This window comes from Oxyura jamaicensis, chromosome 14 (assembly GCF_011077185.1).
Source record: "Oxyura jamaicensis isolate SHBP4307 breed ruddy duck chromosome 14, BPBGC_Ojam_1.0, whole genome shotgun sequence".
In the NCBI taxonomy this organism is placed as follows: Eukaryota; Metazoa; Chordata; class Aves; order Anseriformes; family Anatidae; genus Oxyura; species Oxyura jamaicensis.
In genome coordinates, this window is record NC_048906.1 from 12,771,118 (window position 1) to 12,785,886 (window position 14,769).

At 53.2% G+C, this 14,769-nt stretch overlaps 1 protein-coding gene across 1 annotated transcript in view; it reads right to left on the reverse strand.

The window, feature by feature from the left end:
- Positions 1–74: 74 nt before the first annotated feature.
- Positions 75–14,769, reverse strand: part of VRK3 (VRK serine/threonine kinase 3) — a 15,567-nt gene continuing 872 nt past the window's right edge. Inside the window, exons 3-13 of the mRNA XM_035339818.1 lie at positions 8,883–9,279; positions 7,650–7,702; positions 5,771–5,837; positions 5,026–5,110; positions 4,435–4,534; positions 3,982–4,074; positions 3,509–3,641; positions 2,651–2,771; positions 2,271–2,332; positions 1,085–1,233; positions 75–407 (exon numbers count right to left, since the gene is read on the reverse strand). Coding sequence (XP_035195709.1) covers positions 1,085–1,233; positions 2,271–2,332; positions 2,651–2,771; positions 3,509–3,641; positions 3,982–4,074; positions 4,435–4,534; positions 5,026–5,110; positions 5,771–5,837; positions 7,650–7,702; positions 8,883–9,279 — 1,260 coding nt within the window. The 3' untranslated portion in view covers positions 75–407. The remainder of the gene's footprint in view (positions 408–1,084; positions 1,234–2,270; positions 2,333–2,650; positions 2,772–3,508; positions 3,642–3,981; positions 4,075–4,434; positions 4,535–5,025; positions 5,111–5,770; positions 5,838–7,649; positions 7,703–8,882; positions 9,280–14,769) is intronic.

The window sequence follows — 14,769 nt, forward strand, 5'->3', positions numbered from 1 at the left end:
ACTCTATAGCATCCCCAGAAAGAAAGCCTACAGAAATGCCTTGAACATGACAAATAACTACATGACAGGGGGCCTCGGGTGCTTGTCCATAAAGTTTATTATAAAACACCATACTGCCACTGTTGTCACTTAAAAAAAGTCCCTGATTCAGTTTCTTTGTGCCCTTCTCCTGGTGGCTAGCGTGCACTTCTCCAGCTGTTTACACTAACTTGCCATGCAGGAGCATCTTCACAGTAACTTGTTACAGCAGTGGCTCAGCATTCAGTAGCACATCACATTAAAATTAGAGGAAAATGCTTTAAAAAGTCTTTCTCTAAAACAGGTAGGTAAAAGTTAAATGTCTTCTGAAAAGGGGCTCACACTGCAGAAAGCTTTTACCTCTGTTTTCCTGTGCAAGTTTCCTTGATCTAAAAGAAAAGGCACAAACAGGAATATTAACCAGCATCTGTACAATTCCTTCCCAGAAATCTGTTCGTGAGGCTCCTGCTTAATCCAGAGGCCTTGACTGTTGCAGGCCCAGATGAGACGTGGATTTGTGTTTGTATTTATTTGTATTGTATCTCTTATCAAACCTTCACCTTGGAGGTGTTTCATGGACAAAATAGAGCACTTGTGCCTAGAGAGCTGCACTAGAAGCTGGCTTTATGAAAAGGAACCACAAAAGGTACAGCCCAGATGCTGATTTTTTTTTTAAGGACCACATTACACATCAATCTGTATTTTGTTTGCACCTTCAGGGCCCTGCAAACTGTTCAGCCTTTACTGTACCTGGAAGAAGGTGGCAAGTATTAAGCCATTCTAGAAAAACTCAAAGAAACAGATGTGACAAATGCTAAGCTTGGCCTTGCCTAGCACTGGACTGGCCTCTTAAGAGGGAACAGTGAAAGAACAGTACTGCTTTCAAAGTCAGGAGGAGCCCCCGGTCTCCTCGGGTGAGTTCACAGACCACCCTACTCTGTTCTCACCTCTTGCTGCTGCCTGCAGCACCCCAGGGTGTACGGCGCAGGGCAGCAGCGCTGTACTGCTCAAAGCAGCACGGGCACAAGTGCTTTGCACTGTGGCAGTCTAAACTACAGGCACTTACTTAGGGTGCTATCATGATGGCCACGGAGTCATAAGCTGATGCTTTCATCTTCTCCAGTGGTTTTTTAAAGAGCTGCCGCAGGAACTCATAGTTGGGCTTCTCCTCATACTCCAGTGCCATTACTTGCTGCAGGTAGCTCTGAAGGGCATCTGCAAAATGAGGAATGTCACTGCCCGGAGCAGCACGGCCGCCCATCATCTTTACAAAGCTGTCAAATAGCCTCTCCAGACGGCATTCCCCGTAGACAGATCACTCACCTGCCCTGGCCAGCTGCAGAGAAAGGAAAACAAAACCTGGACTGCATCAGAAGCAGTGGGACCAGCAGGTACAAGGGAGGTGATTCGTCCCCTCTGCTCTTGCGGGACACCACCCGCAGTGCCCTGCCTTCAGCTCTGGAACCCCCAACACAGGAAGGACAAGGATCTGTTGGACTGAGTCCAGAGGAGGGCCACGAGGGCAATCAAATAGCCGGAGAACCTCCATTATGTAAGAGGCTGAGGGAGCAGGCTGTGTTCAGCTCACAGAAGAGAAGGCTCTGGGGAGATCTTACAGCAGCCTTCTAGTACCTACACGGGGCTACGGGAAAGCTGCAGAGGGACTCTTTGTCAGGGAGCGTAGTGATAGGACAAGGAGTCTTTAAACTAGAAGAGAGTAGACTTGGATGAGATGTAAGAAATTCTTCATTATGAGGGCAGCGAGGCACAGGCTGCCCAGAGAAGCTGTGTGTGCCCCGTTCCTGGCAGTGCCCAAGGCCAGGCTGGATGGGGCTCTGGGCAGCCTGGGCTGGTGGGAGGGGTCCCTGCCCATGGCAGGGGGTTGAAACCAGATGATCTTTAAGATCCCTTCCCACTCAAACTGTTTTGTGGGTCTATGAAAACAGAAGACTAATATGAAACTCAAAGATAGGATGGGGAAGTGACCCCAATCCTGCATTTTTAAAGCCCCCAGAACACGTGCCTCTTCAGCAAGGCTCATGAATACAGATAATGAGCAGCAGCCCTTGTTTTGCTGCAAATAAAACAAGGGATTCATTCACAGGAGGAGCCTGTCAGCTGGTCCATGCAATGCTTTGCCACCATCACCACTGGAAGCCATCCCAGCTAGCACCCCAGCACAGGGAAGGCTCTAACTTCAAGTACAGTCAATCCTCCCTCCACAAGAAGCCCATAGGAAAGCAAGCCCACACCTGGAATCGATCTCTGCCCGATGAAGCACTGTCGGAGAAGGCATGTCACATCTGCTTTGTACCTGGAATGATCAGTGCAGAGTGCTGTCAGATGAGAAGCAAAGGAACAGGCACTCAAGCAGCCCATCTTTAACAACAGGGACAAAAAAAGGCTGAATTGAGGTGGCCAGGTTCTGAACAGTGCTGAAATCTGGGTTCACCAATAACTCTTTTGTTTGGGAGACACAACTTTGGCCACCTGCTTCCAGTCTCAGCCTTTACAGTGGATTAACCCACATCCCCACAGCGTACTGTGACCATGTGATTTCTCTTTAAGTCATAGAACATTCCTCGGTACTTTCTGCTGAGCATTTCCCAAAAGAGCAGAAGATTTCTCCTACTTTTCTTTCTTTTCCACCACAGTTTCCACGTTCTTCAGATCATGAGACCAAGGCAAGAAGCCACAGAGCCATTTCAGAACACAGTAGCCCAGAGATTCCAAGTCACTCCGTCGAGATGGTCCTGATGGGAAAGAAGGGAGATTGACACATGAAAAATTGTTTGGGAGCCATCTGAGAGGAGGCTCAAGCTAGCACCTTTCATTCAAATGAAAGCAGGGACTAGCACTCATTGCACAACCTCAGAAGTCTCTATTTTAATTGTTCTTTATGTAAAACAGGCAGCCTTGTGATGGGGCACAAGTCTAAAGAGCTGAAGTACAGAAATGCAAGCGTTTCACCGAGATGTGCTAGAGGGTATCAATAGTTCTGAGAGCCTGCTACCACACAGGTGAATGAGCACGTCCCAGCCCCTGGACGAACAGCTGCCCAGCGTGAACATTGCAACCAAGAGAGGTACTGGCTGATTTAAATGCCCTTCCAGCTCTCACTGCTTCAAGGTCAGAGCAAAGCCGGTTTGCTTCAAGTCTGTTTTGGGCACGGATCCAGTCTGGTTTGAAACACATCCCTGCTAAGCCAGCAGGAAGCAGCCCAGTTTTCTATTCCTTGCATGCCTGCAGTAGAGCCAAGGCTCCAGATGGAGCAGGACCATCCCTGCACCTCTTGCTGCTGTTGCTGAGTAACCTGGCAAGTCCCAACACAGCAGCCCAGAGAGAGGTTAGAGGAAACAGCCGGATCAGAAACCGAGTTGCAGGTGATGATTTCCAGGCATTTTTACTAATAAATGCCAGCTCCAGAGAGCAATGCCACAGAAACAGCTCTGTGGCAAGCTTGACTGGTTTGTGTCAGAAAGAGACTCACCTGCTCCCTTGTGGCTGTCCAAACTGATAAACTCTATCGTGCCTTCATGAGGGGTCCTGCTGCCTTCGCGCTGAGCCACGTGCTTCCCTCCTGGGCAGTAACGGAACGCAAAGCAGTAGCCCGCGAGGGTCACCTACAAGACACCAATAAACACACATCAGAGCATTACTGCCTGGGGCCAGGACCCCAAGCTGTGTATCTGCTCCTCTTCCTCCATAGGTCGCCAGGATAGAGCTTGAAACTTCCCTCCAAGGAATCTCCTTATTGCAGACTCTAGGTGGCAGGGTAGGTACCGTGTCCCCTCCTTCAGGTGTCAAATCTGTGCATTCCCCAATCCTGCACCACACCACCTGCTTGAGCACCACACAGAGGGCATCGTTCCGCTGCTCAAGAGCAGGAACCTGGGAGTTCTGTCCCACTTCACGAGCCCTCCTTCACTGCTGCTTCCTTGCAGCACAGCTCCTGCTCCATACCTGTGTGAGGTCTGCCGGGTTCACGTAGATGTTCTCAGCCGTGACATCCCCATGCACGTACTCATTTTCATGAAGGTACTCCAGGCAGTCTAGCTACAAGTAAACAGAAAATGTGAACGTATCAGACCCACGCGTTCCTTCTGCACATGGGCTTTCACTAAACTGGACTTTCCAACACAGTTCCTTGAAGCTGTGTGCAGGTATCCATAAGCACCACGTCTCACAGACTGATTTTCAAGTGCCAGGTTTCTTTCACTCTCCTTCTCTCAAATTCCTTCAAATTTACATACTGCTCAGGAGATGCTACTCACGTTCACAACAGGCTCAAGGGATGCTGCTTTAAGACCCCAGCCAAACCCCTGGGTTAGCTTTAAAACAACTTTAAAAGATTAGGGGAAAACTTGTATTCCTTTTCTGAACAAGTCTCTTGGGAAGTATTGGTTCTCTACGTACCAGCCGGACTACGATCTGAAAAGCTGCTTTCTCATTCAGGCGTACGCCATCATTCAGGATGGAGTGAAGAGTTCGCCCTAAGTCTGAGAACACCAAAAACCTACAAGAGACAAGGACTTGGCAGTACCTACCTGGTTCAGAAACCCTACAACAGACACTCATCAAGCATTCTACCTGGATTAGACCTGTCCCCCACTTCGTGTTGACCTGGGCAAAGCTTTCCTCATTTCTTATATATAACAAAAAACTCCTTGAAAAGGAGAGACCACATTTTACAAAGTCTCGGTCTCCCCTTTTGTGTTAAGTTTAAAAGGCAGGAATAAGATGTCCCTCAGCCTGAGGAGCAGAAGCAGCAAAAGCAATGACTTCACCAGCAACACAAGGACTGAAGGAAACAGGACATTGAGAGAGGCAATAATTTTTGGTAATAAATAATTTTGGTAATAAATGAGATAGGAGCAACACATACTTAGGAGCCTGCAGACAGCAAGAAATGAAACAGCAGAGAGCAAGAGGGAAAGAAGGAAAGCCCAAGAGGATGGCAGCTGTGGACAAAAGAGCTCAGCTGTGCCCTTCGCAGAGTCACCTCACCTGTATTTATCTGCATGCAGTCCAAAGCCAACACAATTGGGGATTCCCAGCAGGGGCAAAGAGTGTAGTTTCTTCCACTTATCCACTAGAAGGCAAGAGAAGAGGACAAAGTGCAGCAGCTGCTGCTAAGGAGCTCAGTCAGGGATGGCCTTTCTCCAAAGGCTGGAAATGCCAGAGCAGGCTAAAGCGTGTGCTTGCTATGGGGCTATGTAAAACAAGAAGGGAAGAAGAGAGAGGCAGGAGAAGTGATGGAAAAGCAAATTCTACACATAGGCTTGGGAAGGCCTTGATTGCAGTCTTTCCAGAAGAGCAGGTTTGTCAGGAATTCCCCCAAAACCCCTGCTCAAACACCTGCCCACGTTCCCTGGTCAGATTTGCCCATGCTCAGGTTTTTGAGTCAACTGAGTAAACACTTGGCAGCAGCTGACAGAAATGCTCACGGAAGCAGCACAGAAGAGACAGTGAGCAATGGCCAGCCAGGCTGCAGGATTAAACAGCTACCACCGAGATCAGGACGAAGCCTGGGTAGAACAAGAGAGCTTCAAAATGCCATTATTACAGTGTCCTAAAGGCACCTACTGGGAGAGCAGGCTCTTGGCTGAACTGTTCAGCACTCTGGCACAGATGAAGCAACCAATTAATTTATTCTAGCCTTGCTTTCTCAGAGACTGACAGAACCAACAAGAGAGTGATGCCAGTTTTCCTAACAAGCAGCCTCATCCCCACCCTCCCAGGAAGCACCAACCTCTGTCTTTCTTTGCAGCTCGCTGGAAAAAGTTCTGTTCATTGTAGATCTTGCCATCTTTGACATCCTAAAGGAAACAGGAAGAAAATGCGTTACTTCAGCTACACACCCCCTGCCAGAATGGCAAATTTGGGCAAGACTGCTACAAGACCTTCACTAAATGTTTTAAAACCTCCCCCTTCCCACCCCCAAAAACAACAAAACAGGCAGCAAAAGAGCTGAGAAGAGAGTTCAGGTCTTTTGGCTCACTACTTAATGCCGCATCAACTCCAAGCATCAGCACGGGACGAGGGAGCAGCTGTCTCACACTGCTGAGTTCACGTTTCAAGCACTACCACTAAGAAGCATCCATCGGTTAAGAGCACCTAGACAATGTGAGCCATCTGGCAGCCTGGAGCGAGCTCTAGTCCTGAAGCTGTTATGTTAGAAGGAGACAGAGGCAACCTTCATAGCCACAGCACAGATGAGGTTATTTCTGCAAACAGGCAAGTCAAAGCTATTCCGTTTTATGCTAGCTGTCAGAAAACAAGCCAAGTATTCATAACATTTCCTAAGCGTCTGGGTAATGTGTTGGATTCTTAAAATCCATCCTTTTTACACCAGTCGGCATTACTGCTCTTTCCCTACTGCTGTTACCAAGTGACCCGATGGTTTACCATCCCTGTATACACGTCTGTGTGCCCACACACGTTTGTACACACACAGAAACATGTTCAGGATACTGCACACTAACTTCGGACAGATGCTACGCGTGGGAGGAGGCAGCCGTTTTACACCCTGGCTGGTTTGATACCGAAGGCCCCACCCACAAGCGGCCCCGGTTTCTGGGGATCAGCGGTCTCCAGACAACTCACACGTTCCAGGTATTTCATTGTGCCTCTTGCCTGGAAAGCCAGTCTGAACCAAAATGCTCTCGTGCTGTACCACAGACCGCTACAGCCGCAGGGCTGGGCTGCAGAGTCCGAAGACTGCTGATCAAAACACCAGAAGGTGCAAAACACAGGAGCTGGGAGTGTTACGAACAAAGATCCCCACCTACTGGTTCTAGTTTTGTGGCAGCTGGCTGGCTGTTCTCACTGACACCGTATTCTTTCCCCACCCTGATATAGCTCTGCTCTGACAGAAGAGTGAATAATTTTACCAGCACATGTGAGTGGGCACCACCACGTCCCCCACAGAGCCACCAGCCGTCAACTCAATTTCAGCAGCAGAACAGCTATTACTGACAATAACACGTTTCTGGAGAACACAAATCTTCGGAAGCGCCTAGGAAGCTGGGTCGGAATTACAACTTTAATTACTGTTTAATTTAAGGATGTGCTCTGGTGTGAGTCTCTCAGTATAACCTCAGCATAACCACCAAATTCTGGCATCTCCTGTTCCCCCCTGACTTCAGCAGGATTTACGCACTTGCCATACAGGAAGAAAGCAGGTCTGACATTAATGAAACAAGAACTCTATCCTACAGCACCAAATTCAGTTTCAGAGATTACTGAGCCTTGTGGATTGAAGGGGCAGTCTTCTGGGATGAAGGGGTTTTTGTCTGCTTGTTTGCTTTTAAATGAAATCCTCATCGCTATTTTTCTTTCCTTAGTGGAACAGCCAACTCCTATTGAAAACCAAGCAAGAGATTCCTGGGAAGTTTTATCCATCTCCTAAGCAATGCTGTTGTTTGCTCCCCCTAAGGGATTTTACCTACGGCGATGAGGACAGTGAAGCCAGTGCACATCCCGCGAGGCGGCACAGCTTCAGGCTAGAGGGGGCCTCTCCTCTAGGGACCACCTGCTCTGAATTCCACCTCCAGTCCTACAGGGCGGATGGGTCAGGCCCTGGACACAACACTACACGCTATTTCTTACCCAAACAGATCAAAACTCACAAGTTTGAGGGAGAATCTTTGCTTTTGAGGACAGGCTCCAGATGCTGACTGTGCTGTGGAAGGATGGAACAGATGTGGTTACAGAAGCACAGAAAAGAGCTACTTGCAGTGTCAGCATTAAACACAGCCTGCACAGCCCGACTTTTACTTATCCTCTGCTTCTTTCACTTGGACTTTGCAAAAGCATCCTCTGTGAGGGTCTTCCCTTACTGCTACAAAATAATTCTTACCTTGCTCCAGAAGCACAGCACCCCTGACATGCTTCAAGTGCAGATCTGCTTAAGTCACTGAAGCATCTGCGCATGGCTACAGCAGTGGGGTGCTTTGAAGGCGGCACGCAAAGAACAAATCATTAGTAGAATCTCAAAGGCATCCCCAAATTAATTTGATGAGAGCTCCCTCTGGCTCACTATGTAGTTTTTCAAGTCTGTAAGGGATCACAGTCCCTTCTTCTCTGTGTGATGTTATTACACGCATGTGACCTTCCTCCTCCAAAATCTGCACCCACTCCTTTGCCTTGGGGAAGTTTCCTTTCTCCTGCTCTCAGACCGAATGCTACACACAGGTTATCAGCTGCTCATCACCCAAAGGTGTCTCTGTAAAAGCACCTTCCACTGTGGTAACAACACTGATTTGCTCTTTTTCCACCATCACATCTGTGGATGCCCTGCCTTTGTTATGAAGCAGCATAAGCAAGTAGAAGGAAACTAAAGCCAAACGTCAGGCAAAGGTTACTAATGGAGACAATTCCTCCTGAGCAGTGTTTTCAGGTTAACAGTGGGGAATGAGATCAAAACTTTCCCCTTGGAAACACAGAACTTGACTGGAGAGAAAAGATCAGCACGCGCTGAACAGCTGAGAAAATGCCCAGACGATTTATCTGGTTCCTTCTGGCCCTGAGACAGGTCGAGAATCCTGACCTGACATTTATACAGCCCTGACAGCACCTACAGCACAGGAACTTCTGTACGGGGCTTGCAGCGTGTCGGTTTTGACCCTAAAAAAAAAAAACAGGATGTGGCCAAGAAGGCTTTTGGTCTCAGCACGGAGCAGAGCACCCTGCGGGCAGCCTGATCTCCACGGGGCTCACATCTGCCCGCCGGGGGTCTCCAAGGGGCCGAAACCCGGTGTGGGGACACCAGCCTCCGCACCACAGCCCCCGGGGACACCCCGACATTACGGGCCGGGATGGGGACACCTCCCCCCCCCCCGAGGTCCCCGTCCCCACAGCACCTTCGTACATCAGCCCGGGGCCGCCGTGCTCCAGCAGCCGGCCCAGCCTCCACCGCCTCTTGCCGTGGTCCTCCAGCACCTCGTCCTCCGGCAGCAGCACCGCCGCCACGGGCCGCGGCTTGCGGGGCGAGAGGGAGCCGCGCTTCGCCGGGGGGGGGAGAGACGGGGACGGGGGCGCCCGGGCGGCCCCCGGGGAGGAGCCGGGCCCGGCCGCATCGAGCTCGGCCCCGCCGGCGGCCGCGGGGCTCGGGGCTTGCCGCGGCGCAGGGGCGGCCGCCGCTTTCCCCGGTGACGGCGGCAGCCTCTCGCCGCAGGCCGGGCAGAACCTGAAGGCGGGCTCCACGCCGCTCCCGCACTGCGGGCAGAACCGGGCCGGCCTGAGGGCAGAACCGGGCTCCTGCTGCTGCTGCTGCTGCTGCTGCTCCCGCCCCGCGCCGCCATCGCGCTGCGCCCCCGCCGCCCGCCCCAGGCCCCGCCGCCCGCGGCCCCGCATCGCCGCAGCTCCGCCGCGCAGGCCCCGGAACCGCCGATGCCGGGCACGAGCATGCGCGAGGCCGGGGAGGGACGGGACGGGACGGGACGGGAAGCGGCGGCTGCTCGGGCCCTGCCCCGCGCCTCAGGGCCCCGGCGGGGATCGGGGGTGTGGGGCGGGGGAAGGGGGGGGTGAGGAAGGGGAAGGAGGATGAGGAAGGGGATGTGGAAGGAGAAGGGGAAGGAGATGAGGATGAAGATGAGGAAGGGGAAGGGGAAGGGGGTGAGGATGAGGAAGGAGAAGGGGAAGGGACAGAAAGAGAAGGAAGGGGAATGCTGCCAGGTGCTGCCCCTGACCGGCCTTCCTGGCTCTGGAGGAAGGAGGATATTTCCATTACTTCCTTTTTGGTTTGGGGTTATTGGTTTGTTATTTAATAAATAATATCAAAAAGCTACTTAAAAGTCAACTTAGGACTACAAAACGAGTTCTCCAGAGTTAACGAGTGCTGGGGTTAATCACACGGTGCCGGGAGGAGGCCAGCCGTTCTCTGCACTGCACGCCGTGCGCCTCGGCAGGCCCCACGGGGCTAACATGAGCATGGGTGGGCTGCGGCCGCTCTGCCCCGCGTGGGTGCGACAGGGCCGCGTGTCAGGAAGGTGCCCGTGGGACAGGCGCAGGGGCTGCTGTCACGATGGCATCGCCCTCCAAACCTCGTCCTGGCCAGCCAGCGGCGGCAGGCTGAGGCAGCAGCTGCCCTCACGGCAGCTCAGCGAGGCCAGGAGGGAGCTGCCTGAATAAAAGGGCACCTGGCGTCAGCCCCGCGCCACAGCCCAGCACAAAGCCCTGGGGCTCAGGAGAAACTCCCCCGGGCAAGGCATGCTGCACAGACCTCGTCCCACCTCAGGCTGGCTGCCCTTCCCAGCCCCTCCAAACACCAAAAATGTTCCTAACATTCACTAAGCACTTGAAGTGTTCCCAGAAAAGCCCAAACTGTGCCAAGTGACAGAGGAGGCCCAGCACATACTCAGATTGTTTGCTGCCGTCTGTTGCCGGCACTTTTCCATCTGCCTTTGAAGCGCGCGGACGCTGCCAGCAGCCGTGGAGCAGGCTGGCTGGGCTCCCACGTCCCTACCTGCAGCGTTCATCAGGACGCAGCACGCGCTCAGGTCACTTTGTCATTTTTTCCTGGCACTGTGGATGCAGCAGGGGGGTGCAGAGCTGGCTGCCCTCACAGCCACCCCCCACAGCTTCTTCTCAGTCCTAGAAATTCCTGCCCCCTGTAGAGGTGCGGATAGCGGTTCCTTTGTTAATCAAAGCTATGCATCAGAATTTCCTTTTTCATCAGATTTGGCTGAATGCACCTTTACAGGCTGGTGGTGTCCGTACCTTGCTCCTGAATTACGATCTTTAATCATTGCTTTTCCCTACCGAGGCCACCAGCTGGTGGCCCCAGTGTGAATGTCATGTTTCTGCAACAACTTACTAAGCCCTGCAGTTACAATTTTTGTTGTTGTTGTTGTTGTTGACTTTTTTAAACAGTGTTAATTCACGGTCATAGCTCTATAACTCTGTTGGCGGTTGCCTAGGGAACAGTGATCATGACCTGATTACATTCAATTTGGGCAGAGAATAATCCATTCAGTAAACCAAAATACATATTGCTTGAAAAAGTCAAACCCCAGAAAGCCAAGAAAAAACGGTGAGAAAAATTGGTGGTGGGAAAAGGCAGATGGGAAAATGTGTGAGAAAAAAAGGGAATTTAAGATTTCTTTCCAAGAGCCTCCAAGCTAGTACCAAAGAAGAAGAAGAAGAAGAAGAAGAAGAAGAAGAAGAAGAAGGTAATAATTAGTATTTTTTTTAAAAAATAGAGTAAATGGATGAAAGAAGAAGTAGATAGGAAGTCTGGCCACTTCATGGCAGGTCATTTGTACTGGCAGTGCTGCAGGGCGAGCAGTGCCCATGCCCCCGTTACGCTGCAGGGGCTGTGTCCACGAGCATCGTGCCTCCTGCCTGGCCTTGGCACTCTGCTCCCTCGTTCCTGCCGCTCCCCCTCGGCTGCCTCCCACATCCCCGTCCTCCTCGGGGCGCAGTGACCCTGCCTGGTTGGGCAGCAGGCCCACTGCCTCCTTCCTTCTGTTCCTGGCGCTTTGTTACTCAACACGCAGCACGCAGGCGAGCTGCAGCCGGCGTGCCAGCATCTCCCTCCTGAATGATAAAACCCGTTTAGGGCCCGTCGCTGCGTACACATAGCGCTATTTTTTTTCATGTTGCCTTGAATTCAGTTATGCTGAACTGCATTTTAAGTCTTTCTGCCCAGCCACTTGACATCACGCGACCCCTCCCCAGCTTTTCACAGCCTGCTTTCGTTTCAGCCTCCCCGAGGCACTGCGCGTCGCCAGCAGGAGCTGCTTCCTCTCACGGATGTATTGACCAGCACAGGGCTGGCACAGATCGTGCCCATTTCTTCCTACTAACTTCTAAGCAGTTACTTTACAAGCAAAAGCTCACTGTAAGTCCATCCTTCATGTCGTGCAGAGCTTTTGAAGTGAGGCCCCAGCACACGCCTGTCCCATCCCTGCCGGCCGCGGTGGGCTTCCAGCAAACTTCTTCGTGACGGGTTTGCAAACGCTGGCTATAATTTTTGTGTGGTAAGCAAATTACGCTCAAAATATATTTTGGCTATGTGAACGTGGCTTTTAACTTGCCGAGGGTTTTGCATCTTGCTGTTTTCCTTGTTTGAAAAAGAAAATGCCAGTTTTTGAGGGACTTTATTTTATTTCAACTATTTGTTTGCATTTTGACTAGCTGGCCTTGCTGTTAAGCCGTCCCCCAGCAGGATCATGGTGGTGGAACCTTTGTGTCTTGGTGGGACAGTGGCTAGATGATATCTCCCCATCATTTACAAGTACTTTCCTCTGTATTTCATTTTCACTTCTCCCTGTGAGTTTCTCTGGTTTATGTAGTTCCTTCTGGCAAGGTTACATAAGCTTGCCAAGGGTTTTTGCCCTTGCCTGTGCCCATTTTGCAGCCTGGCAGCTCCTGGCAGGCTGCTGCACGGCCGAGGCAGCGGTTGCCGTCCCGTCATACCACCAGCACAGCCCGGCTCGCTCCTGAGAGCTGAGCCCAGCGTTAATGAAGCACACTCCCAGCCGTGTCAGGCCGTGCTAAAGCCCAGATCCTGCCATCAGCAGTGGGCGATGTCTGGGAAAGCGTGCAGAGACCAGGGGAGCATGTGTTCCCGGAGGATTCTCGGAGGATTTTCCCAGTCTATGGCTCAGGGGATGCCCCTCCTTGTGGTTCTCCAGATGCAGTCATTTGGGATGTCTTTGCTGTCACCCCACACCTTTACTTGCTTGGTCCCGTGCCTCCCCCAGCCCTTTGCACACCCTGTCCTCCACCAGCTCCTCCTTGCCTCCCACTCCAGGCTGTCCCTTTCACCAATGCCTCATTTTCACCCAAACCAGGCTGCCTGCTGCTCCTGCCAGGGCTGCAGGCACAGCAGAGCACCACCTGCATCTCCTCTTGTCCTGGAGGCTGGTTTCAATGTCTCTTTTCCTCTGACCTTTGCTGAAGGGGCAGAATTACAAATTTACCTCTGGATGATTCCCTGCACCACTGCCCACTGATCTCACCCCATCCTTGATCTAAAAACCCTCCTGGGATTGTTTTCAGTTTAAGAGCTGCCTTGGTTTTCATTTAGAGCTCATCATTCCTTGAAATGCTTTCTCTATCCTGAAAATTTCTCTATTTTTTTCCTAAGACTAAAGGCAACCTGCCTAACCAGCAGCCTGCCCGCCCTTGCTGTGTGAGCCGCGCTGGCTGCAGTGTATCCAGTTTCCTTTAAAGCTGTGTTTTAGGTGAAATTTTGACTCTTCCTGCAATGCTCCCCGTAACGGATGGATGCTCACCCCGAGGCTCTGAAGCAGCCAGGTGCCGACCTGCTCCCCACTTGCACGAGGAACATCCCTGGCATCTTCTCCTGGGAGGTGGCGCTCCGGGGTAACACATACGGTCCCCAGTATTGCAACAGCCAGCACAGCAGCTAAGTCAACAAGTGGGAAGAAACTAGGACAAAATGGGAAGTGATCTCAGCACAAGTCAGCTCTGTTTGCCTGTCTCTGACCCCGGGTTCGTGGTTTGGGGCTGTCCAGGGCAGCGTCGCTGGCAGCTCCTGCTCCGCGGGTGGCGGGGAGCACCGGGACGTGGCCAGGTTCGTCCCTGGGTGCTGCACGGCCACACCGGCGTCATCACACAGCGCTCCCCAGCACTCGCTGAGCCTGGGCATCCTCAGCACGGACCTCAGCCCCCCGGCCCTGCAGCCCAGGGGCCATCCTGTGGGCTGGTGTCCCCAGGCTCGGGGACACGCAACCCGGCTCTGCCAGCGTGAAAAGGTGCTGCTGCACCAGGGGCCACCTCCCTGGGGACAGGCACTGGCTGGGCTGACGCAGGACACAGGAAGAGGGTTGTGACCTGGAATTTCTGGAAGGAGGAGGTGACCGGCTGCTTTCAGCAGCGGGGTTAGCAGCTGTGCCAGCACAGGGGCTGGCTTCTCATCCTTTCAGATGTTGATGACGAGTGTGACGGAGCCATCGGGGGGGGGTGGGACACCCACAATCAAGCATTCTCCAGCTTTCCGACACGGGGAGGTGGGAAGGCTGTCACTGCGGTGTGTCTTCTGCCCGCGCCTAGTGCTGGATGTGACTGCCCGGTCCTCCCCGCCTTGTTCCTCGCGTGCTGCCGCGGGTCCGTCCTGACCCTGCTCCCTCCCCAGCGTCTCCTGAGCGCCGGCTGAGTCACCGCGGTGTCACCCTGCCTCATTGCAACATCGCTCATGTGCTGCTCCAGGAGCAACCAGGAGCCTGTAAATACTGTCTTTGGCAAGACTTGTGTTTTGATCTAATCGCTCCGCTTCCTTCAAAGCCAGGTGCAGCGAGGAGACGAGTGAGGCAAGAGGGGAGGCCACGGGGAAGCTGCAATTGGGGACGATCAAACCGTGCCGTAGCAGGGCCGTGGACGCGCCAGGGCTGCCTCAACCCAGGCTGCAACGCCGCGGGACTGCCTTGCAAAGGCACCAGCCGCCCCTGACACTCCCCAGGACCCGTGGCCGTGCTGCCGAGCTCCCTGGCGCCGGGGCACAGACCCCACGCGAGATCCCTGCTCACGCCGTTCCTGCTGTACCTTGCAACGTGCTCCCACGCCACGGGGAAACGCCGGGAGGATCCCACCAGCCGCCCGTGGAGGGCACCAAGCCGGGGCCGGCCGTGGGGCCGCTCCCCGCCCCCCGGGGCTCCCCTTTCCTGCCCAGGACCTCCCCTTGCAGCCCCCCCCCGAGCCCCCCCCCCGGCCCCGGGCCCCCCCCTGTTGGCCCCCCCCCCCCCCCCCCCGCAGCCAGCCGCGCGTCCCGCGGGCGCGGCC